This window comes from Capsicum annuum, chromosome 12 (genome assembly GCF_002878395.1).
Source record: "Capsicum annuum cultivar UCD-10X-F1 chromosome 12, UCD10Xv1.1, whole genome shotgun sequence".
Taxonomy (NCBI): Eukaryota; Viridiplantae; Streptophyta; class Magnoliopsida; order Solanales; family Solanaceae; genus Capsicum; species Capsicum annuum.
The window spans coordinates 7,608,239-7,633,450 of NC_061122.1; the positions used below are offsets into that span (position 1 = coordinate 7,608,239).

The window sequence follows — 25,212 nt, forward strand, 5'->3', positions numbered from 1 at the left end:
AATTCCGTCTAGTTTTGAGAAAAACAAATATACATGGCAATCATTGGAAAAGTTATAACACGATCATTAAGGAAAAAAAGTAAAGGTAAAAGAAAGAAGAGTTTAGAGGTTACATCCCTTCTCCATTCTTAACTGCCTTCCTGATGGAATGTACTGCCGCATAAACATGTTTCCTTTCCGTACACGGGAGAAAGAGCTTCCATAAGGAAAACTGTTTAACATCCCTACATACCATGTATTCTTCAGCGAACACCTGACAAATCCAGTTTACCAGATAATAATGCAATGAACAGACAGAAAGATCCATTTATTTGACAAGAGTTCTGTTTGTGATAACACATGTTACCTCATATAAAACCTGCAAAGACAATATACATCTACCAAAAATAAAAGAGAGATCTGGAGCAAAAAACTCAGTTAATCATAGTACTGTTAACTGACAGATTACTAAAAACCATGAGTTACACTTAAAAATCTGGCGGTTGATAATAATTATAAGCAAAGCACGGCATTGACATATGTCTACAACAACCGCAAGTTACAAGAGTTCTTCCTCAAAAAAATAAAATAGGAGCAACTGCAAGGTACAGCAGTAGGCTTTTGGATTATTACAAGTTTACAACATTCTCAGATATTCACAAAAGCTTGGATGCTATTGAGGAAATTAATGGTTCATAGCAGGAGATTAGGGGGTTAAATTGATTCACAAAGAAAAATGTAGAGGGCTGTAGGCAGTTGAATAATTAACAGTTGGATTCACCAATTTGTGCCAACATCGGCAGATTTATACATCGCTCCAAAGTGAAAGTACAGATATGTCAACCTTGTCAACTGAAATGTATTTTCAGAAGAATAAATTGACATTTACTGGGTTCTGTACATTTCTACCGATGGAAAAGAATTTACAGGCAACTGTTATTTCAAAAAGATAGAAAATGATGATGCTGGCTGGTAATTTGGGAATAAATATCACCCTTCTCTGTCAATGTTGTTATCACCAGACGGCATCTTTCTTGTTTCTGTGAGTGACAGTCGCCTGGGCTTCGTTGAAACTGCTTCAACAAGCCCTTCTGAAGTCAAGTTCAATGCACTGGTTCCTGATGATGAACCCAATAGACGCTGAACTGTAGGAGCATCAGTAGTTGATGATGATCCTGAGATACTATAAGTGAAAACCGTCATTGGGTGATCAAACTTGCAACTTGGGCCAAATTTACAGATCCCATATCTGGAATAGAAAATACACAACGGTTCTCCCTGCAAAACAAATCCAACAAAAGAAATCTTTCAGCTCGCCAAGTTTCCACATTACCAAAAAGGTTTTTGGAGGGAAAAGCATGAAAAGATAACCAGTCTCGAGCTCATTTCGACTTATTTTTTTCCCTACACCTCACTTTTCTTCCTTGATTCTTCTCCCAAATATGTTCCAGGACTGTAGCAGTCGTGCAAATTATGATACTCTCGACAATAACATTACTCCTTCAGCTTCCGTGATACACTTCAGTTCAGTAAGGTAGTGTTGGATAAGAAATCATTTGAATTTTGAGTTTGAAGTTGAAGGGATCACCAGTTCTTTGTGTCAAAAGAATTGTTTTCCAAGAATAGTTTTTTGTTCTTCTGTTTCCCTTTCGCTTTCTATAAATAGAAACAACTGCTGTTTTGCTTAGAAAACAATGGAATCTCGGCCAGAAAAGCATACTAAGAGTTACGTAGATGCTGGTTTCTTCATTGATAACATCTTTAAGATTGACAAAAAATTCACAAAATGACTCACACGAACACTAAACAATAAGTAGCTTGGTCAAAAACTAGTCTTTGGATTCCAACATACGTACAGATTCCCACAGATATAAAGTCCTAATCAAGACAAGATTTTTTACTTTCTTTATTTTTTTAACAACACTCGTTCTCATCTCCAAGTAGAAAAATAACGAAGACACCATTTTTTCAAAAACATGAAACCTGTGATGTGAACTAATCAACTAGGGGCACTTAGTTCGCGGTGGTAACGAAAAATACATTAACAGAATTGGGAGAGAACCAACTTTCCAGATTAATTACCAAGCACATCAAGCATGAGAAGAGAAACAAATACACCAACACTGACTCAAGCGTCGAAGCTTTAAATAACAAAATTTTCTACTTACAGGGCGTAAAGGAAGTCCAATGGGACTCAGCAGACAATCAGGAGGAGGAATCATCCTTTCCCTTGGATGATGGAATCTACAAACAGCACCAAACTTGCAGTCTCCAGTCTTCATGTAAAACTGGCATTCAGGCTGTCCAGGTCGTTCAGGGAAGACATTCTCCCCTTGCAATGCATAGTATCCCATAGGAGTAGAAGCTTGACGATATGGGGAGGTGACTCCTTGGGATCCCATGGTTGCTGGATCACCGGATCGTGAAGTTCCATAGACCTGGTTATTTCCAGCTGCCTGTTGCTGGCCCTCCGGAGAAGAAACTGAGCCCATCTGACCCTGAAAAGAATTTTACTTCACATGTAAATTGAGTTTGTATGCACGTAAAACAAAACCTCAAAGTAGATATGGCACAGCTCACGAGCTAGAGCAATACGAGAGTATTCAAAACACTTGAGCATAAATGGTTGCAACATCTTGCCCCAATACTGCCACATAAAGGGCAAAGAGATCAAGTTCATTTTGTGAATACTCCAACTGGGGACTAAGGTCAAGTTCAAACTCAGCCAGCTCCACTTCCAATTGCATACTACTTCTTCCTCATCGAATAAAAGATGGTTATTCAGAAACCATTATCTCACGAGTTCATTTTAAACATATTTCCACCTAGATATCGCCACAATAAGAACTTACTATCATATGACTACAAGAGTGGTCTGTTGCTTTATCTCCATGAAATAAAGGTGGTGATTAGACTCCTTGAAACTAGTTCACAAACTTCTCTTGCCTATTTCAGAATTGAGGAAGCAACAATCTTAACATCTCACAAAGAATTATTCACTCAAATAGCATAGGAAGAAGGCATGACTTCAGTATCTAGTAACGGTGGCATCGTCGAAGAGAAACAGATGAGAACTTCATCTTGGGAGTAACGATTACCAGGACATTGTTAAACTGAAGTGAAATTGATTTTCCATGTTGTAGAGTGTGATGACTCTCGAGTATATTACTGTTGAGAACAGAACCTTTGTATTTAGAAAGGAATCTTGGTATAAATAACTAGGAGGCAAAAGAACAGATTTATTTTATTCATCCGTCAATAACTTTAAATATTCTAGAGAAGGTAAAGTAATTCACAAAGAACGAACATAGCAAGAGGTTATAAAATCATAGCGATGATCAGTTCAAGACTAGAACTCCTTGATCAACAAGCAAATTTGGAACCCCGAGTTATAAGAAAGATCAGGATGCAACAAATTCTGGTTTCCATAATACCAACCAATTACAAAGTTAACTCATACATAACAAGCAATTGCAAAAGTTATCTTTCTCAAAAAATCAAAAGAAAACAAGCAATTGCAATTTTCAAGGTATTATGTGGAAGCTTACACCATATGCAAATCCTGGAACTGATACTACTCCCTGAGGCACTATCAGTGGAGTGTAACCTGAAGGACCTTGCCAGCGTGCACCAGGGATAAAAGAACCTCTGGACAAGGGATAAGACAGCTGACCAGGAGTTGTTGCAGAAGGAACGGTAGGATAAACAGGGGAACCACGTAAGGAGACCATCATGTTAGAAGGTTGGGGATGATGAAATTTACAGGTACTTCCAAACTTGCACTGTCCGGTTCTCATGTAATAAGCACATTCAGTCTCATTCTGCAGGCGGAAAAAAAAAGGCATTACATATAACCACAGATCAGAAACATGTCTCAAGGAAGAAGTCTCGATCAACCATTTCCTTAATCATAACACACCTAGCAAATCCAATGAATCAATGCATGTATACGTGAATTTCAAACAAAATGTAAAAGGAAATATATTCATTTATTAGCTTTATCTTCTATGTTAACCATAAGTATGGCTCCCCTCAATCAGTACAAGTGAGCTTATATAACTTTTACCAGCAAGCATGTGGATCAAAAGAAATTGTAAGTGCCCTGTCAAAAGATATGGCAATTGACAAGAAAAATGCAGGTCAAGATTCATTAGTCATTGTGAACATAGACCATTTTGCACGCATTATAAAATAAATCTATTGAGTTGGACAAATAGTTCTGGCAATGAAGTCAAACCGCGCGAAGTGGATAGCCCAAGACATTTAGGGTAACTCTTCCAGCAATCCCAGCCTTGTCTTTAGGATGATGAAATTTGCACGTGGCTCCAAATTTGCAGGTTCCCGTCTTCAAATAGTACTGCAGAATTGCTAAAATCATTCAGTTCATGAGCTAAATAGGTTAAAGGGAATTAGCAAAGACGAATGAAAAGCTACCACGGGAAAGCTCACTTGGAGTACGACTTGAAGAGTCAGAAAAGGATTGAATTTAAGAAAGATGATCATATCAAAAGTTAAATGCCCGAGTCCAACCCTAAAAACTAGTCATTAATGGTTAATAAACATTCAAACCATCATTTTGAGTCTTGTGCATGGTAGTCTAATGCTCTGATTCACTTACGAGTTAAGAATGAGAATCAAAAAGCATCATAAATAAACACTCTCTTCTATTTGATTAACATTTTGACAAATAATCTACCGACAATCCATATTCATCTATCACTTGTTCACCGAAGACTTGCAACAACGTTGTGCTTATACAATATTATATCCTGATGAATTGTGTGAACTACCTCATCGAAAAATTTAAGCAATCAGAGAGGGGACAATTATGTTTATTTATTTCATGAGTAAAATAGGCCCCTCATATGTGGCTTCATTCGTTTTCTTTTTCTTTTGGTCAAACACGTGGAAATATTTTGTTGATAGCTGGTGTTGATACCAAAGCACCTTTGCTTGCTCTAATGCCATGTTAAATTGAGTGAACCCCCTCACCTAATAGCCTATGTTGCTAGAAAGAAAACATTTTTTGTTTAGTTATTCTACGTATAAAACAAAGATAAACTTTTACTTCAAGGTAAGAGATTAAATCGCATCATAGGAGTACGTTTCTTTTATGCGACTCAAGATCTAGTCATGCAGGGAGAAAGTGATCTAAAAAGGTGATCAGACGGTGAGGTAAGCTTCCTTTTTTAAGCACCAAGCACTGGTTTTGGGACAACTAAATTTATTAACCAACAACTATGGTTTAATCCAAAGCAAGTTGGGATTGGCTATATGAATCCTCACTTACCATGCTGCTTCAATTAAATTCAAAAGTAAATTTATTAACCAGAAAAATTAAAATTACAAGGAGAAAATTTCCGGTATTTCGAAAATGATATCTACAGAGAACGGCATAGATATATCAAACCAAATATTTAATATCCAAACAAGACATAATTCATTCTCTACCCTGAATTGAAATTTAATTGTTGGGTATGGAGGAAGCAACTTTAGTCACAGAGTTCATTATGTAAAAACCAGATTACTTCCAGGATTTACTGCGACTCAGAAACAGGCCAGGAGTCGATGAATCTTATATTTTAGCGGACCAAATACATGGACCTGGCGCATACCTGGCATTCTGGTTGTCCTGCTCTTTCTGGATACTCTCCTTTCATCCTTGCAGTGGCGATGGCCTACATCAGACACTTTGCATACCATCAGTTCCAAGATACAAACAAAAGAGTAAAAAAGAAACTAATACATAAATTTTACGGATCCATGTAACTCAAATTCAGCGACAATTATTGAAGTTTTAACAAGAAGACAGCATACACATTATACATCTAGTAATTATCATGAAGAAATAGGATCCCAACTGACCATGGGAGACCGGCGTACAATCCCAATATTTGTCTAAGCCTTAGCGGGTAGAGTTACCTTGTACCTGTGCTAGCAGGAGGTAGCAGGTAGTCGGTGGAATAGCTGAGGCACCACAAATTGAACCAGATGCCACCATTAGCTGAATATCTCGACAGTGCACAGAGATGATTGTTGCAGTATGTTCAAGGAAGATTATGCCTAGTATACATAATCTATATAAACTATGGAAGCAAAGTTTCAAAAACCTATGACAGAGACTTTTCACACGCCTACTGAAACATAGAGTGCAGGTTCGACCTTTGATACTTTGTTTATGATAAAACGGAAGAGAGAACCTTCTCTAACCTGCCCACTTTCCAAGTGCTGCACAAATGTGCTTACAAAGAATACGACCTTGTCATGGAACATTTTTAGTGAAAGAGACAAAGAGTCGCGGAGCAGAATAATATTTGTCAGCTCAGGAGAGACAAGTCTTGGAATCTCATCTATAAACAGTTATTCAAGTTCCAGTAAGTAACATATACGGGCTCTATATATAAGGACTTAGGATCCTAATTCATGAAATGATTAATTATGACCAAAACAAAAAAAAAGCAGCCCGTTGCACAAAGATCCCACTATGCGCAGGGTCCGGGGAAGGGCCGGACCACAAGGATCTATTGTATGCAGCCTCACCTTACAATGATTAATGATGACACTAACATTGAAAAATTTTGTACAATAACCTCGACAAGTATAAAAAATCTAATCACATCCTAACACCACCAAAACAATAAAATCATTCAAGTTTGCACAACTTCTGGGCAATTTTCCCCCTATTAGTGGAATGAAGTGCCTTACCAGTTTCCTATTAGGAGGATGGTTGAATCGGCAAGTTGATCCAAACCTACACAGACCAGTTCTGATGTAGTAGGAACAATCTGGTTCGCTTTCACGGACAGGATAATGTCCCGACTCAATTGATTCCCCTGATCTCAAATTCATTTGCCACAAAGTGTCTGAAAAACCGAGGAGTGATCATTAAGTACTACTATAAATGATACTAGCATTAATACCGGATACTAGCATTAATACCAGCTTCATAAACTTCTTCCAAATGCTCCAACATCACATTTACAAGTTAATAGCTTCTGCAGGAATTAAATTCAAGATAGACACGTTGTGCATTCCTCGCTTAATTATTACCCTCTCTATTTCAATTTGTTTATCTAACTTTCCTTTTTAGTACGTTTCAAAAAGAATGTCTTTTTTCTTTTTTGGCAACTCCGTTATTCTAACTTTCCACATGGCATCTTTAAGATCACAACATTAAATGGCACTTTAGTACATTCTACCTATCTTTTGTTTAAGATCACAAGATTTAAAAGTCTTCTTTACTTTCTTAAACTCTGTGTCAAGTCAAAATCATACAAACAAAAATGTACAAGAAAGTTGATGAGTACAACCAAAAGTACTTTTGGTCATCGGCATCATTAGCCATGCTACAAATTAGATATCACGTTTTACAAACGTTATTTTTTATATGGCTTTATTCATGCTTTATAAAAGTTATCAAGAAACAAGAAAAGCACCCAACTTTATCATCAAAGCATCTTTGATTGTTTAAGAATTCCACAAGAACTCTTATGTTCTATGTTGCTCGGACTCTCCAACAATGTTGCCACGCCCGTGTCATATCCTCCAAATATGCACTAGTTTTTGTGGATACGAAACACACTCGGGGGAATTTTTTAAAAGTCCGAGCAACATAGCTTATGTTAACCATATCAGTAAGTAAAATTCTGATTTTAGTTCTTGTAATATTCGACAAAGCACATTTAACCTTCAATCAATTAAAATGTGTGTTTTTGGTAGCACATTTACCCTTCAATCAATTAAAATGTGTGTTTTTGGTTCATTTATGCAGGAAATATGTCATATTTGGAATATTTTTAGAACTACATCACCGTCGAATACTTAGTAGCACAAGTTTAAGATAACATATAGTAATTAAGTGGGGGAATAATAGGTAATCATACTAAATTTGTGAATATTCACCTGCGCGTTTCAATTAACTAAAGGTCAATATGCTTAGCCAGATACCACAAGGACTAGAAAACAAAATTGTCAATAATCGAGGGACCAAATGTGTTATTAACCCAAACATCACATATCAAATGAAGCAACCATATACAGCAAACCTTGGGCAAAACTTTCCCTTTTGATCAATTTTTGAAAAAAAAAATAGTATGCAAAATATATATTCAATGAAAATGTAAAAATAAAAATTAAAAAATTGCAAAATATGTGAACTTGCAAAAAGGACAATAATATCATATATGCACTCTGACATGCTCAGAGTAATAAAGTATTATACTACCATATACAGCAAATCTTGGGCAAAGATGGAAGCTTTTTCCCCAAAAAAGAAAAATCCCAATTATAAAAATCACATCTTTATTTCTTCCCTTGTTTAATAATCAAGAAAAATCCAAAAAAAGAAAAACAACAAGTCAAATTACATTATATAAACAGGTGGAGCAACAATCCAAGTTAAGCTTTTGGCAAAACTCAATAATTTTACTTATATTTGTATTTAGAATATTCATTGCTATTTATATTTAAAGTGATGATCCAGAAAATCTCAGTAGCTCAGTTGATTGGCGACCACCTAAACTTTTACTTTTTTGTAAGTGCGTTTGATTTTTCACCTTGTAATTCTCTCACATTTTCCCCTTCCCCACCCCATGATCCAGTTCTCGAGAAATATTAGCAGCTTAGTTGATTAGCTACCTAAAATTTATTTAACCCCGGTGAGAATTCAATTTTCCACCTTATAATCTCCGCCTTATTTCCCCTTCCCCAACCCCAATCTTTACAAAAATGATCCAACATCACGAATTCAAGCAGTGAAAATAACATTTTACATTAAAAGAAATATGTATACAATAAACACTTGTGGTCCTGCCCTTGTAGTCCAATTCTTTCCGGAGCCCACGATAAGAAAAGACAGATAAAAAGTACAATAGACTCTTATAGTCCGGTCTTTTCTGGACCCCCACGAGCTTAAAGAAAAGACATATAAAAAGTACGAATAGACCCTTCTAGTTCAACCCTCCCGAACCCCACGAGATTAAAGAAAAAGATTTCAATAGACCCTTATGCTCCGATACTTCTCCGGACCCACGCATAACGGAAGCTAAAAAAAAAACAGATAGAAGCACAAACAGTACCTTGGTCGAGAGAGGGTGACAAAGAGGAAGGTCCTTCAGTAACAGACAAGGAAATTCCGGCATCAAAATCCATGATTATGATCAATGATGATAAATTTTTCTTTATAATCCTTATTATCCTTGTATCAAAAACAGCCCATCACCGGAATTTCCATTTTTTTTATTTTATTCTTTTTGCTGCGACCAGTGATCACACAGGAGAATAAAATCCAAAATGCAACAAAGAAAAAGAGAACAAAAGAAAACTCAAAAAAAAAAAAAATCAAAGAAAGTGAAAAAAAGAGAGACAATGAGAAAGAGGAGGAGAAAGAAAAGGGGAAGGTGAGAGGTGTTTTTTCCTCTCCACACAAAAAACCAAAAGAGAGAAGAAAAAGAAAAAAGAAAAAGAAAAAATAGAGAATGAGAGTGAATATGAACCAATCAACCATTTTGAGGAGAAGGCAAAAATATTATTGGAAATATAATATGGAATCACCAATCATATTTTTACACATAAATTTTTTGCTTTTTGACAAAGTGTGACAAGTGCTTTTCTTTATTATACTTACTTTGTTTTAGTTTCCACTTGGGGTTGGGTATATTAATTCGAATTTATATGTCTTTATATTATGTGTTAAGGTATAACGAGAGGGGTATATTTGAATTGAAAGTGTAACGAAGGTTGTATGTAGATTATTTTAAAAAATATATGTGTATATTTGACCTTTTTTCGTTATTTGTTTTGGTTTCCACTTGGGATTGGGTATCGACTCTAAAGTTCAATTAATTCGAATTTGCATGCCCCTGAACTATGTGTTCAAGTATAACGAGAGGGGTATATTTGAATCGAAAGTATAACGAAGGATATACGTAAACTATATTCAAAAATGCATGTGTATATTTGACTCTTTTTCGATATTTGCTTTGGTTTTCACTTAGTGTTTGGTATCGACTAATTCGAATTTGTATGCTTTTATATTATGTGCCAAAGTATAACGAGGGGGATATATTTGAATCGAAAGTATAACGAAGGATATACGTAAATTGTATTCAAAATTGCATGTGTATATTTGACCCTTTTCCATTATTTGTTTGGTTTCCACTTAATGTCCGATATTGATTTTAAAGTTCGACTAATTTAAATTTGCATTCCATTGAACTATGTACCTAAAGGATAATAATGAGTATAAGTAAGCTATTTTCAATAGTACCACGATATATTTTACCGTTTTAGTTATTTGTATTGGTTTCTATTTGATGTCTAATATCGACGTTGAAGCTCAATTAACACGAACTCACATGAAAAAAATCATTTTGATGAATAAATTTCTTCATACGAAAGATGATGTCATGCCTTCACTGTTTCTTTTTAGTATTTTTATTTTTGATTTCTCATTTGATTTTTCATATATGTCCTGAAACCCGATTAATTCAATTTTACTGAAAAAAATCCAACCTTGAAGCAAAGCATTTTCAATCAAAGACAGTGTTATACCTTCTCTTAGCACTTTAGTAATATTATAGCAACAATATAATTAGTGTAATTCATAAAATAAAGTATAAGGATAATAGAGAGTGTAAAAACAAAAAAAAAGTATAAAAAATAATAAATAGCCATAGAACAAGATTATAATAAAATAATAGGATAGCCAAACTACAAGATTACACTCAATAGCAACAGAAATTAAAGGTCAAAAATTATAGAAGTAATGTTATTTTTATATTGTTGTTTGATTTTAATAATGTTAAGTTTTAAAGTTGACTTTGACACATGTGCTCTTTTTCTTTGCTTTCTTAATAAGATACTCCCACCTTTTTATGTGCAAAATACTATTTTAGAACTTTCTTGGTCTAGTTTATTTTTTATTTATTCTAAAAGGAATCAAGAAAACTATACTTAAATAATGTAAAACAGAATTACCCTTAGTTAGAAATTGATTTTACCCTTCTTTTATTTATATTTTAAAAAAAAAAAAAAGTCATGAACGACATTTACATGAGGACATTGACCTAAGCATAAACGAGCAATTTTTTAGTTAACACGTATTTATTTACTAATATTTTAGCTAAAGGCTCTTTACGCCCTGGAGATAGTATTAAGGTTTGCATACACACGATATTCTACAGATCCTACTTAAAAACTATACTAAGTTACTGTTGTTGTTGTTGTTATCAAATCTCATATATAATCTTTAAATCATTATTACGTTTAGTTCATGAAGTTAATGTGAGTTTGACATTTTTACGATGGCTTTAATTACAGCCATGTATAACTGATTTACATGCACTTACTCCAGTCAACCACCACGGAACACCTTATTTACTAATTACTGACGTGCAACCACATTTTTTCGTCGATTTTTGTTGTACAATTAATATTACCACAAGCTCTCGCCCCCAACTACTAGTAGTTTTAGGTTGTGTTTAAACTGATTTTATGCTACGATTATGTAACTGCAAATAAAAAAATGTATCAAAAATTATTTGTATCTTTTAGACATTGATCTTTGTTTCACATCTAGATACCGATATAACACGTGTCTAATTGAGCATGTCCCGACGATATTTATAATGTGAAAAGATTCATCGTGAAGTTGACTAGTTTTACGCAGTTCTAATTTGTCAGCATTTAGCATAATTTTCAACCTTCTCATCGACAATGCAAACGAGTTCATAAAAATAATATTTGAGATAACTAATAAGTAATATCAATCTACTATTTTCATTAAATATTTTGAATCCTTAATACACTTTTTTTTTTTTAACTGAGAATATAACATCAATACATACTCCAATAATTAAAGATTGTTGCTGCATTAAGAGATTCATACATATTTATATTTTGTTTAAACAAAAGTTTTCTATCTTATAGAGATCAAAATGATTTACTAATAAAGCTTTAGCTTTTTAAATTTTGTGTACTTTAAATATTTCTTTTATCTTTTATAACATTATAAAAAAAAAAACCTTACATTTTAGATAGTTCCAAAAATTAATCAAATAAAATTTATATATAAAATATCGTTATACGTGTATAATAATAAATCACTTAAAAAAAAATAACAGAACAAACGAAATTATTTATAAAAAAAAAATTGAATATATATATCTCGTGAAATTAGTACGAAGTGCAAAGGGACCCACATTTTATCAAATTTGACATTTGTAATATGTTTGCCTTTGTCGGTGAGGGACCAAATAAGAAAAATGTGAGAAAAAGTTGGACCAAATCAACAACTCAAATCAAGTGCAAGGTCCATTTTGGTAATTTTATACTGTTTATTTCCAGGAAAAAGCTCAAGGGCGTGTTTGCTAAGTAAGAAAATATTTTTGATTTTTTTCATTTGTGATTGATAAAGTTTTAAAAATACTCTTTCTAATTTAGAAAATCCTGTTTAGGGGGTGTTTGCATGAATTTTTTTAAGTGACTCAAAGACTAAAAGTTAAAAATAGGTAGTAATCTATTTATGGCTTCTTCTTTTTTAAAAAAAAAAAACTTAAAATAAAGTGTTTAAAAATATTTTTTGTCTTTATCAGACAGCTCAAAAAATAAAAAATATTTAAAAATAAGTCGATTCAAACACTCTCTTAGAAGTTAGCATCTGCTCTTGCCCCAAAATACGTGGAGGGGAAGCACCAATGAAAGTGAACCTTTATTGTTTCGTTTCCTTTTCTCTTTGCTTCCTTCGTTTACAAAAAAAGTTTTTTTTTTTACTTGACACAAAACTTAATAAAATAAAGAATTTTTTTGAATCTTATGACTATAAATTAAAGTTATATTAAATGTATCATAATATACTTTAATTTTGTGATCTTAAATATATCACGTGAAAAATTGAAATCAAAATGTTACTAAAAAGAAAAGGAAAATTCTATAAACGAAAAAAAAAAAGTAGTCATTATTCGTCATTTTTCTTTTAATGCAGAGAGTTAAAAAAAAACTCAATAAAAATAAGGGAATTAAATTTCATAAGTGTCCTTATTCTCCGAGACATTTTAATTTTGTTTTCACCCCATATTCAAGATTTCAAATTTATGAATTTTACAATGATTTGTGTCAATATATTATAATAACAAGACTAATGTTATTGTATTAATTCGTTGTAGTTATTATTCAATATGTTTTATTATGCTTTTATATTCGTTATTGTTATTTTTTAAAATTATTTTGATTTATTTTTTATTGACCAGAGTTTATTTAAAATAACATCTGATAAAATACATGTATACCTTCCCAAAACTCTATGGTGTGAAACTACACTGTCTAATACTTTCTCCGTCTCATTTTACTCGTCTCAATTTGAGATTGCATATTGATTAAAATAATAATTACTAACATGGTTACTTTATCATAATATCCCCATTAAATGGTGTTTACATTATAATTTGAAGAAAAAACAATCAATACTAAGGGCAAAAGAGGAAGAAAAGAATTGTCCTGTCTTGATTAATGAAAAATGATAAGTAAAATGAGAAATCAAATTAAAAAATTTGAGACAAGTAAAATGAAAAGTAGGAAGAATTGTATATAGAGTTTAAGCAAAGACTACTAAATTCAAATAAAAACACACCCAACATACTAGATTCGCTATATCTTCCACTCCTGCCCTCCACCACACCTCTCATGATATTTATCAACATCTAAAGAGAAAAGACAACCCTCAACTTGTTTGACTTTTTCAAAAAGATATCTAAACCATACAGGCGATTTATTACCCCACGAAGTTAGTTCTAACGATAACAAACACACACTTTTTACTTAAGCGGCCTTCTCATGTTAGGAGCGTGTGTTTCACCTCCTATTTATCACTTTTTTCTACCTGTTTGATAAAGAATCGGTTAAAAACTCAGGGTTTTTTTCACATTTTAGCCTATTTCACTTTCCATTCTCTTTTTTTTTTTTCCCAACAAATCTCATCATTCCGGTGAATTCCACAACCCATTTCACTCTCCCTGTTTTTTTTATTTTACTGCTTATGTTTTTCAATTCAAGCTCTTTGATTTGCGTATTTCAAAATTTCTTCTATTTCTTCACTTCTCCGTCATAGTTTATATGTTTTGATTTTTTTATCACATTTTAGAAGTAGGAAGTGTCATTAATTTTTTAACATAATGAATTTTAGTTAAGAATTTGTTTCGTTTATATTTCAAGTTTCTTTTTGTTTTCCCTCAATTTTGGTGCTCATATATACACTTTGTTTTCAATTTTGATTGTGTTTAAGTTAGGTATTTGCACTGTTTTTTTTTTTTTTTCCGTTTGTTGTTTTGTTTGAAGTAGATATTGAGATCAACTTGTAGTTGGGAATTAATGGCTTCTTTCTTTCTTTTTGTTTGGAGAAGATGAGTTGTTATCAATGAAGGTTTTGGAACTATTAGTGGAAGTTTTGAGGCTATAGAGTGAAGAAGAACTTTTTTTATTGATAATGTCATGTGGTGACTTTATATTGGTTTGGGGGTATAATTTAATCATTCACGCGTTCTTTACCCGTTGACACTACATTTGCTCTGAAAATGCATCAAAGTGGTGTATTTATTATAGTTGAAATTAGTTTGCCCGTATAGTTTAGGTGTCTTTTTGAAAAAATCGAACAAGTTGAGAGGTGTCTTTATATCTGTTCTCACATCTAAATTTTATAACAACAACAATAATATCGTGTAATCTCACAAGTGGATTATGGGGAGGATAAAATATACGTAAATCTTATTGCTACTTCGAAAAGTTATTTTCGATAGACCCGTAACTTAACTAGTACCGCCAATCAGCCTGTAAAAGGAGACACAAACATGGGGCAATCACAATATAAACTAATCCAATAGAAAATGCTACCCAATACATAATATAGAGAATAATAGCGAAAATAAAATAATTGAATAATCAACATAAAAGCATTAGTAAAAGTTGAAATCAAGGATCAAGGTACTACAAGCATACTGCTAACAATACTGAAAATATAGGACGCCAAAGACTGACTGCCGAACCTATCTCACAAGAAAGCGAAAGAACGCTGAAGTAACCTAATACGCGACCTCCAAACTTTCCTACCTAATGTCATGTCCTCGGTAAGGTCAAGACGGACCAGATCCTATTTGATCATTTTCCTTCAATACTTCTTCGGCCTGCCTCTACCTCTTATGACGACAACTACTACCAATTACTTACACTTTCTAAGTGGCCTCATCGCACGCCCAAACCATTTCAGTTTCGCTTTCCTCATCTTGTCCAACACAAAATTCACTTCTATCCTGTCACATATCTCGTCTTTCTTAAAATTGTCTCTCTCAATATGACTACATATCCACCTCATCATTCTCATCTCAACAACATTCAACTTCTAAACATGAGCGTTTTTAACATGTCAGCACTTCATCCATACAGTATAGTCGGTCTAATCATCGTTTTATAAAATTTACCTTTCAACTTAGGTGGTACATGTTTATTATATAAGACCCTAGAATCTAGCCTCTAGTTTGTCCTTTACGCACCAATACATCCGGTGTCATCCTCGTTGATCTCAATCTAAGATACTTAAAATATACTTTCTTAAGAATGACTCGAGACTCAAGCCTTACTTCCACACCACTGAACTTATATTTCAAATATCCAGTCTCGATGCTGCTCAACCTAAATCATATCTAAACAATATAATAAGAATTTCATTTATTTTCCTATTTTTTTTTTCCTACTAACACAACCAAAATATTGTGTGTCAACATTGCAATTAAAATCCCACTTGCAAAGGTCCAGCTTAGGTGGAGATCTTGCCGGCAATTCTTTCTCTTTTTGCCCTCTCCTCCTCTCCTCCTCTTCTTCCTTCTTTCCTTTGTAATAATAATAAATAAATAAATTTAGAAATCTACGCGTTGATCCCAAATTTCCCCTTTTCAAGATCCATTAACACCCTTTTTCAATTCCTTTTAGAATAATCTCTCTCCTTCCCCCCATTAATTTTGCTTATTTACTGAAGAATTTTTCAAGAAAGAAAGAAAAACACAGTATGGGTTTGTATTTAAACCCAAAATACACATGGATCTTGTTACTTCTCATCAGTATTCCATTGATTTATGCTCAGGTAGTGTAGAAGTGAATTTTTTAAATCAGTTTTGTTTGGGTATTAGTAATGAGTGTGTCAAGAATTTTGATTTCTGCTCAGGTAGTGTAAAAAGCTTGTTTGTTTCTTTAATAGTTTTATTGAGTTATGAGTAATGGGTGTACCTAGAATCTTGATTTCTGCTTAGATAGTGTAGAAGCTTGTTTCTTTAATAGTTTTATTTGGGTAATGAGTAATGGGGTGTGGCAAGAATCTTGATTTCTGCTCAGGCAGTGTAAAAATTTGTTTCTTTAATAGTTTTATTTGGATAATAAGTAATGGGGTGTGCCAAGAATCTTGATTTCTGCTTAGTTACTGTAAAAGTTTGTGTTTTTAATTAGTTTTGTTTGGTTATGTGTAATGGGTGTTCCAAGAATCTTGATTTCTGCTGTAGTGTGAAAATTTGTTTCTTTGATAGTTTTATTGGGTTAGGAGTAATGGGGTGTGCCAAGAATCTTGATTTCTGCTTAGGCAGTGTAAAATCTTGTTTCTTTAATAGTTTTATTTGGGTAATGAGTAATGGGGTGTGCCAAGAATTTTAATTTCTGCTCAGGTAGTGTAATGGGGTGTGCCAAGAATCTTGATTTCTGCTCTGGTAATGTAAACATTTGTTTTGTATCAGTTTTATTGGGTTATGAGTAATGGGGTGTGCCAAGAATTTGATTTCTGCTTAGTTACTGTAAAGGTTTGTGTTTTTAATTAGTTTTGTTTGGTTATGTGTAATGAGGTGTGCCAAGAATCTTGATGTCTGCTGTAGTGTGCAAACTTGTTTCTTTGATAGTTTTATTGGGTTAGGAGTAATGGGGTGTGCCAAGAATTTTGATTTCTTCTCAGGTAGTGTAATGTGCCAAGAATCTTGATTTCTGCTCAGGTAGTGTTATAACTTGTTTCTTTGATAGTTTTATTGGGTTAGGAGTAATGGGGTCGGGTTATGCGAAGAATCTTTACTTCTGCTCAAGTAGTGTAAAGTCTTGTTTCTTTGATAGTTTTATTGGGTTATGAGTAATGGGGTGTGCCAAGAATCTTGATATCTGCACATGCAGTGTAAAAAGATTGGTCTTTTATCAGTTTTATTTGGGTATGTGTAATGGGGTTTGCCAAGAATCCTGATTTCTGCTCAGCTAGTGTAAAAGTTTGTTTGTTTATTTATAAGTTTTATTTGGATATGTGTAGTGGGTGTGCCAAGAATTTTGATTTCATCTGTTGTTTATGGTGTTTGTTGTTACTGTTTCATACTTTGATTTCTGCTCAGGTAGTAGTCTTTTTTATCAGTTTTATTTGGTTATGAGTAATGGAGTGTGCCAAGAATTTTGATTTTTTGCTTGTTTTTGGCTTTATTTAGGATGCTGGAGATAAAATTGTTGAGGCAGGCGGAAGGTTTAAAGATCTGGGTAGGCGGAGTAAAGTGAGTATACTCTTTTTGGCATAATACACATGCATGATCTGTAAGTTGGCCTCAGCTGACATCTATGCCCTTCAATTTTGGGCGTGACACTTAAACTTGTATAAAGTTGAACAACTAGTTAGACATGTCCTACGTGGCATCTACGTGACAATCTCAAGCGAATTACACATGCATTTATGTTTTTTTGTCTGTGTTGAGGTTCGGAAAATTTCAAGTGTGTGGGTAATTTTTATGCATATAAAGGTACAAAATTAGTTTGAGGTGCATAAATATACAGAATTTCTGTAATTTTAATGCATTGAAAGGTACAATATTAGCTTGATGTGCTTGCACGTGTGTGTACATAGTTTTTGGTTACTGTTCTTCGTTGCTGGAAGCTGCTTATAATAGTGTGCTAGACAGAGGTGGATCCAGAATTCAGAGTTAGTAGGTTTGGAACTCCATTAGTGTGGATGTACTTTTGAAGTGATGGGTTCGGCTGAACGCACTTCGTTTACACAAAGTCTGCCCCTGATGCTGTAGTAGTATGCCATGGGATTACATAAAGAGTGGAAATAAAAGATCTTGTGGTTAATTTTTGGTTCTTTTGTCCATACCTAACGAAGCTTGGCATCAAATGCTGAAGTAAATCTTAAATATTTGATGGAGCTAAATTGAGACACAAATGGTTTACCAAGTGTGTAGGGTGACATGTTATATGCACCGCGTGAGCATCCATTAGAGAGAGTGCCAATTAAATTGATAAGCTTTTAATTGGAGCAATAGTACCTGAATCAACGATTCAGTTGGCTATGTATCACCGAGTCAGGTAAATTAGTTGTAATAATTTTCTCATAAAAATTGTGTGAGAACTCAATAAATAAAAGATTTTGCCTAATGTTTGTGCTAACTCGTAAAATCCTAATGTTGGAGGAACATGTAAAACCTTGGGACTTCAAATAGCAAGACCAAGTTCATCAAAAAGTCGTCTCTGTCATTACACTAGTATTAATTTTGCAGTAAAGATTTATGAGAGAAAGATGCTGAATAAGATTGAAAATCCAATCGATGCTATAATTAAGTAATGGCTCCTTGCCACTTTGAGATAATCTACGTAAACTTTAAAGCACACAATTTTTGCAGGTGTAGCTAGTGCTTTTCTTGATAGTACTAGTTTTTCCCAACTAAAAAGAACAATCTTTTATCCTATCAACTTAAAGGTGACAAGTGAGATACAGCCTAGTGGTAGAAGTCTTCCACTTTCAACCTTAAGATTTGGGGATTTAAGTCATTAAGGAGCAAATGGGGAAAGGGTCATTCTTGGGCATATGTTGTTTTATTTTTTTTTGGCGGGGGGTTGATATCACTAGTTGCAACATCTTCAAAAAGCGGTATAGCCTGTGAATTATATGATTGAATTGATACCTTTTTGTACCTCTGCTGATAATTGATGTGTATATATATTGTGTTGAGATTGAAAAATGGAAGGAGTTGCAAATAAGAATTGGTTCCTTCTGTTATGCAAGGTTTGAAAACCAATTGGTTACCAATAATTCGATGTCATATATAATGTGACACTATTGGAGGACCCTCGGTGTTAATTCTACTTGTGTTGTATATTAGTAATTTATAAGAATATTAAAATAGGAATTGGGAAGTTAACCTTATTGAAATTTCATATCAAGTTTAAACTTGTTTCTTCAAATGAATTTTGATTTTAAGACGTGTAAAAGTCATATAAAATAGCAATATAAAACAATTGAATGGTGTCACACATTTTGGTATTTCTCCAACTAATAGGAGCTTGTTGTTTGAATGGGGACGAGAGAAATAATACTTATCCCTTAGCTTAAATGACTTTCCCTGGCATTTCTACCACATGGATTTCTTATTCAGTTTGTTGAATTTGCATTTATTTACTGCACAGATTATAGTCGAGAAACTTAAGACTGGTGTTGTGAGGGGCGACGATCCAGATTCTTTTGAAGTTGGTCTCAACCTGGACTCTAATCTTGGCACTCTCGATGCCATATTTGCTAGTTTGTCGATGATCCTTGTCAGTGAGGTTAGTAACTCCGCCGTTATATTCTTTTACTCCGCCACTATATTCTTCTACCCCTGCTGTTTTCCCTTGGAGTGAATTTTTGGTTAGTTCTGCTCTTCATGACAGAAGTTGTATTAATTTGTGGTTTTCTGCTCCATACGGTATTAATAATGACGACAATGAGATTATCTGTTGAAAATGTTTAACCTAGAGATAGATGGTTGGAGACTTTCACTGGAACACCTCTGATTCTCGAACCAAACTGCAGTTTGGCGAAATGAATTGTTCATTTTTGCAGTGCCCTCATCAAGATATTGCCTTACTCTCCGTTTAATAAGTGTTTTATGGATGGCTATGCTGCTAGATTGGTGATGAGACGTTTATCATAGCAGCTTTGATGGCAATGCGTCACCCCAAATCGATCGTTTTATCCGGTGCTCTCAGCGCCTTGTTTGTTATGACTGTAAGTTGTTGAATTCCATGTCCTACTTTGCTGAGCATGCAGCATTTCTCTCCCGTTCAGTGTGTTCAATTTTTTGTCCTACATTTAAATGTTCTCACTCTTAGTATGCGCAAATATGACAGTACTAACTCTACGCCTTTCTCCATATAACTAGATACTTTCTACCGGGCTTGGTAGGATAGTGCCAAATTTGATATCAAGGAAGCATACAAATAGTGCAGCAACAGGTTGGTATTTTACAAATTGCTGTTATGTAATTGTCTCGGTTTACTTAACAATGTGATACCTTTCTGTTGATTTTGAATTTTTAGCTCTCTCTATAAAATCTCACTTGAAACCCAATAGTATTTTTCCAGTATTCTTATACCAGTTTCTTGCCAGATTTTCTATCCTTTGTGCAAAGTTGAACTAGTGAATAACTACTTATTCTTTCTATGCGACGTGATGTAAACTATGATTTCTCATTCAATTGCAGTACTACTACAATACTAAGGGAGCGTTTGGCCGTGAAATTTTTTGCTTTTTTCCGGAGTTCACTTTTTTTTCCAGAGTTGAAATCCAGAAAACACGTTTGGCAATAAAATACCGGAATACAACTTGAAGTTGGATTCTGAAAGTTTTTCAGGAATTTGAACAAAGAAAAAGCTGTTTTCACTTTTTTCGCTCCACATTACTCACAATAGTTCAAACACCACTCCAATTTTCGAACATCATTTTTCACTTTGAAAATGAAAACAACTTTTTTTCAAACATCATTCTATCGTTCTCATCCTTTGTTCTTTCAATTAGATAGTTACAAAGTTCTATTTTTGTGCAGTTCTTTATCTCTTTTTTGGGCTTCGGTTGCTCTATATTGCATGGAGATCATCAGATTCAAAGGCTTCCCAGAAAAAGGAAATAGAGGAAGTATGTTCCCCCATTCTATTATTTAGATGTTTTATATTGCTATATATTCTTGCTTAAAACTCTGGAGTACGATTTTTTGGTTTTCACTTTGCCTAGAGATGCTGGTAACATTTGACCCCTCGGTGAATATGAAAAATCTCAGGTGGAAGAAAAGCTTGAAGCTGGACAAGGGAAAGCCGCTTTCAGGCGATTCTTTTCTAGATTCCTTACACCCATATTTTTGGAGGTATATCTTTGCATTTCATTCAGAGGAATGTTCTGTTACTTCTAAATTTCACTCAGTTTGGATCAAACAACTCATGTCAATGGTTCAAATGCAATCATTGACGGATAGAAATATGAAATACTTTGAAGAGGGAATTTCATGCTCTTTTCCTCAGTTTTTCTTAGATAGAAGGTGGTGGTGGACACAGATTAGGGCAGGGGGTTAGCAGGTAGTAGTAAGTTGTCTGGCTATCTGTCCATACTGATACTAGTAGTCGTAGTATTACTCCTGTACTTTCCGGTCATTCGGTTTCTGTTACTATCTGCTGTTTCTTGTACTTCATTTATCGTATTATTTTGTTGTAGTCAAGTCAGAATGCTTTGTTATGCTTTCCCTTTTTATATTTTTGCCGAACTGCTTTGGATGTTTTTCATTGAGCCGAGGGTCTATTAGGAAAACCTCTTTACTCCTGACTCTACCCTCCCCAGATTCCACGTTGTGAGACGACACGGGGTATTTGTTGTTCCCCTTCGTAGTTTTGAACGAGTAGTTCAAATAAAAAGCTAGATTCATTGGATTGCTTTAAGTAGCCAAGGAAAAGGGAATTTCCCAAGGTTATATATCCAATAAGCGGACCAGAAAATTATGATGAGAGGCCCTAAGTAATCAGATTTCCTCTTAATTTCGTGTAGACTAGTAGTTTTTCCTCCTTCTAAATGAACTTGTAAATTCTAATCATGGAATTGACTCGATGATCGATTACCCGTTATCTTGCTTCCTTTAAATTGTGTCAAAGCTGTATTTTGTTGGAACGGCGATCTCAGTTTAGTACATTACAACCCTAGAATCTATATTCCGATTTTCTCTCATCTATCCGGAGTTCAGAAATAACTAATATGAATGTAAAACATTCCCTATGGGTGTTAGCAATTAAACGACTAAACCTTAAATGTTATTTGTTGTTGTCTGTGCAGGCCTTTATCTTGACCTTTCTAGCAGAGTGGGGAGACCGTAGCCAGATAGCAACAATTGCTGTAAGATATTCTTATTCCCTTTGGATTGTGTCTCGTAAAAAGCTGTCTGCTACTTTTATTATCACGTGCTCGTTAATGTCGCTACAGTTTAACTCGCAAAGTTGATCTTCGTCCTCCCTTAAAACCTTAACGATGTTCAAGTGATGGTACATTAATGAGCTAGTGCATAATGTTAGGACCCCAATGAAAGTCCCGGTGTTTCTAAACGAAGTAAAGAAGGTTAACTGTTGGAGAAGGGTAGAGGGGCGGGCTCATTATCCAACGAGATTAACTGATAATTACGCATTATTAGAAACATTCAAGGATGTCTTAATTGATTATAATCTTCGTCCTGCAGCTAGCTACGCACAAAAATGCAATCGGAGTTGCTGTCGGGGCAACAGTAGGACACACTATATGTACTTCAGTGGCAGTTGTAGGTGGAAGCATACTCGCGTCCAAGATCTCACAGCGAACAGTAGCTACAATCGGAGGCCTGCTTTTCCTCGGGTTCTCCTTGTCATCGTATTTCTACCCACCTCTATGATTTTGACTTCATACGATCTTTAATTCTTAAGGAATCGCGCTGCTCCATCTTATTTGGTTATTTTTTCGTGTAAATGCAAGCATATTGAAGATGTTCTTAACATGTATCAGAAACAACGCTGGAAATTTGGAAGTTGTCTGCTTTTACATTGTTGTAGAGGTACGAAAAATCGGGCTGCGTAAGGCCTATTTAAGCGCTTCCTAAAATGATTCTTTTCATACTTAGTTTTTGAACCCGAGATATCTGGTTAAAGGTGAACGCTCGCGATTTGTTTTTCTTTTTTATGAGATAGAAATACCAAGTGCTAGTAACATACAATGGCCTAAGAAGGTTAATAAACATCATTTTTTTTTAATATTATCTTCAGTTTGGAGGAAAATAATCTTTTCTGATTATTGAATTTCAAATAATTTGTATTTTAAAACCATTTTTGTTGTTCAATTGAAGGAAAAATGTCTAAATCTATCTATGTGTTGTTCGTTGGATATATCATAAGCTAATTATGTATCTTGACAGACTTAATCGGAAAAAATGTATCGGGAGCTAATTTTGTATCTTTACAAGTAAAAAATGTATCTTTGTTAGTTGTATTATGTTTTTTGACAAACTCAAAATTATAATTTTTAATAATTATGTAAAATATATTAAAATTTTCTGTAATTAAGCTCTAAATTATTTGGATTTATTAGATACATTGATCAATTTCGAAATATGATTAAATTCTAATGTTCTTGCCAGTACTTTTTGTTTCAATGATGGCCACCTTCCTCCAAAAATGATACTTAATTAATTGATATTTTCTTTATTCTAATGATTATTTTCAAACTAAATTTTGACTGAAAAGTAGTTAGGTCTTCTATCTTTGTTTCATTATTAAAAAGAAAAAAAAAACATAAAACATATAATATAAATTTCAACGAAAAAATGATTTCTTTTACTACCTTCCAATTTTTTTAATTTTAATTTGTCAACTAACACATTATATTAATCACGAAAGAGTTAATTGCAAAGCTATAGTCAAGCTAAGATATAACTCTTTATCAACTCGACATCGTCGTCACCTGTAAGACAAGGTCAAAATTTTAATTTTACTAAATAAATGAGAAAATCCCTTTCTATCGTATTAGTCAAGTACGCTAGCTACAATTAAAAACAACGCTGACTAGAAATAAAAACCACTAAAGAAAGACAACATATAAGTTGATGAATATATAGCCTGCTTAATCCCCCTAGTCAATGGTGTACCTACATGTAGCGGAGAGTGGCCAGTTGAACCCCTTTCACAGAAAAATATAGGCTGAAAATTATTTTTTATACGTATACATTAAATTTGAACATGTTTTACGAAATTTCTATCTTCCTTACTGCTAGTAGCTTGAACCTTACAAATATAGACTGAAATTTCTATCTTCGTTACTATCCCTAGTAGCTTGAACATTACAAATCGACTGAAATTTTTGTCTTTGTTACTACCCCTAGTAGCTCGAACATTGCAAATACCCCTAGTAACTTGAACATTACAGATCTAGACTGAAATTTTTGTCTTTGTTACTACTCTGGTAGCTCAAACATTACAAATACGCCTATTAGCTCGAACATTATAAATATAAACTGAAATTTCCGTCTTCGTTACTATTCCTGGTAGCTCGAACATTACAAATACCCCTAGTAGCTCGAACATTACAAATATAGACTAAAATTTCTGTCTTCATTACTAGCCTTGATAGCTCGAACATTACAAATAACCCTAGTAGATCGAACATTATAAATATAGACTGAAATTTCTGTATTTGTTACTACTCCTAGTAGCTTGAACATTACAAATACCCCTAGTAGATCGAATATTACAAATATAGACTGAAATTTCTATATTCGTTACTACTCCTAGTTGCTCAAACATTACAAATACCCTAGTAGATCAAATATTACAAATATAGACTGAAATTTCTGTATTCGTTACTACCCCTAATAACTTGAACATTACAAATACCCCTAGTAGTTCGAAAGTTACAAATATAGACTAAAATTTTTGTCTTCGTTACTACCCCTAGTAGCTCGAACTTCAAATACCCCTAGTAGCTCGAACATTACAAATGTACACTGAAATTTCTATCTTCGTTACTACCCCTAGTAGCTCGAATATTACAAATACCCCTAGTAGCTTGAACATTACAAATATAGACTGAAGTTTCGATCTTCATTACTACCCTTAACAGTTCGAACATTACAAATACCCCTGGTAGCTCGAACATTACAAATATAGATTGAAATTTCTGTCTTCGTCACTGTCTCTAGTAGCTCGAACATTACAAATATAGATTGAAATTTCTATTTTCGTTACTACTCTTAGTAGCTCAAACATTACAAATAGGCTTAGTAGCTCAAATATTATAAATATAGATCGAAATTTCTATCTTCATTACTACCCCTGTAACTCAAACACTACAAATATAGTCTATCTTTATTTACTTGGTCCATCAGTAGTAAGTAATATGTCTTGTAAATGTAGTCATAAAGTAATACAACC

At 33.8% G+C, this 25,212-nt stretch overlaps 2 protein-coding genes across 3 annotated transcripts; one reads left to right on the forward strand and one right to left on the reverse strand.

The window, feature by feature from the left end:
- Positions 1–730: 730 nt before the first annotated feature.
- On the reverse strand, positions 731–9,487 carry LOC107850759 (zinc finger CCCH domain-containing protein ZFN-like). Of its 2 annotated transcripts, XM_016695502.2 has the most exons (7): positions 9,057–9,487; positions 6,685–6,842; positions 5,595–5,657; positions 4,217–4,336; positions 3,528–3,800; positions 2,148–2,477; positions 731–1,257 (listed from the first exon to the last, which is right to left on the reverse strand). In XM_016695502.2, the coding sequence occupies exons 1-7, from the start codon at positions 9,127–9,129 to the stop codon at positions 970–972; spliced, it is 1,305 nt and encodes a 434-aa protein (XP_016550988.1). In that variant the 5' UTR covers positions 9,130–9,487; the 3' UTR covers positions 731–969. The 2 variants fall into 2 exon arrangements, with proteins under 2 accessions (XP_016550988.1, XP_047256637.1); XM_047400681.1 differs by lacking the exon at positions 9,057–9,487 and having other exon boundaries at positions 5,595–5,669; positions 6,685–6,821.
- A 6,116-nt stretch (positions 9,488–15,603) lies between these two features.
- On the forward strand, positions 15,604–22,831 carry LOC107851255 (GDT1-like protein 4). The gene is made up of 9 exons (XM_016696204.2): positions 15,604–16,105; positions 17,466–17,528; positions 19,435–19,572; positions 19,916–20,014; positions 20,169–20,241; positions 20,832–20,920; positions 21,063–21,146; positions 22,100–22,159; positions 22,497–22,831. The coding sequence occupies exons 1-9, from the start codon at positions 16,031–16,033 to the stop codon at positions 22,683–22,685; spliced, it is 870 nt and encodes a 289-aa protein (XP_016551690.2). The 5' UTR covers positions 15,604–16,030; the 3' UTR covers positions 22,686–22,831.
- Positions 22,832–25,212: the final 2,381 nt, after the last annotated feature.

Coding starts and splice junctions, on each gene's coding strand:
- LOC107850759 (XM_016695502.2), bottom strand. CDS start 9,129: ATGGATTTTGATGCCGGAATTTCCTTGTCTGTTACTGAAGGACCTTCC. Junction 3,801..4,216: donor TGGGCTATCCACTTCGCGCG/GTTTGACTTCAT, acceptor TTCCGCCTGCAG/AATGAGACTGAATGTGCTTA. Junction 1,258..2,147: donor TTGGACTTCCTTTACGCCCT/GTAAGTAGAAAA, acceptor TTTGTTTTGCAG/GGAGAACCGTTGTGTATTTT.
- LOC107851255 (XM_016696204.2), top strand. CDS start 16,031: ATGGGTTTGTATTTAAACCCAAAATACACATGGATCTTGTTACTTCTC. Junction 20,242..20,831: donor TACAAATAGTGCAGCAACAG/GTTGGTATTTTA, acceptor ATTTTTGTGCAG/TTCTTTATCTCTTTTTTGGG. Junction 22,160..22,496: donor GCCAGATAGCAACAATTGCT/GTAAGATATTCT, acceptor TTCGTCCTGCAG/CTAGCTACGCACAAAAATGC.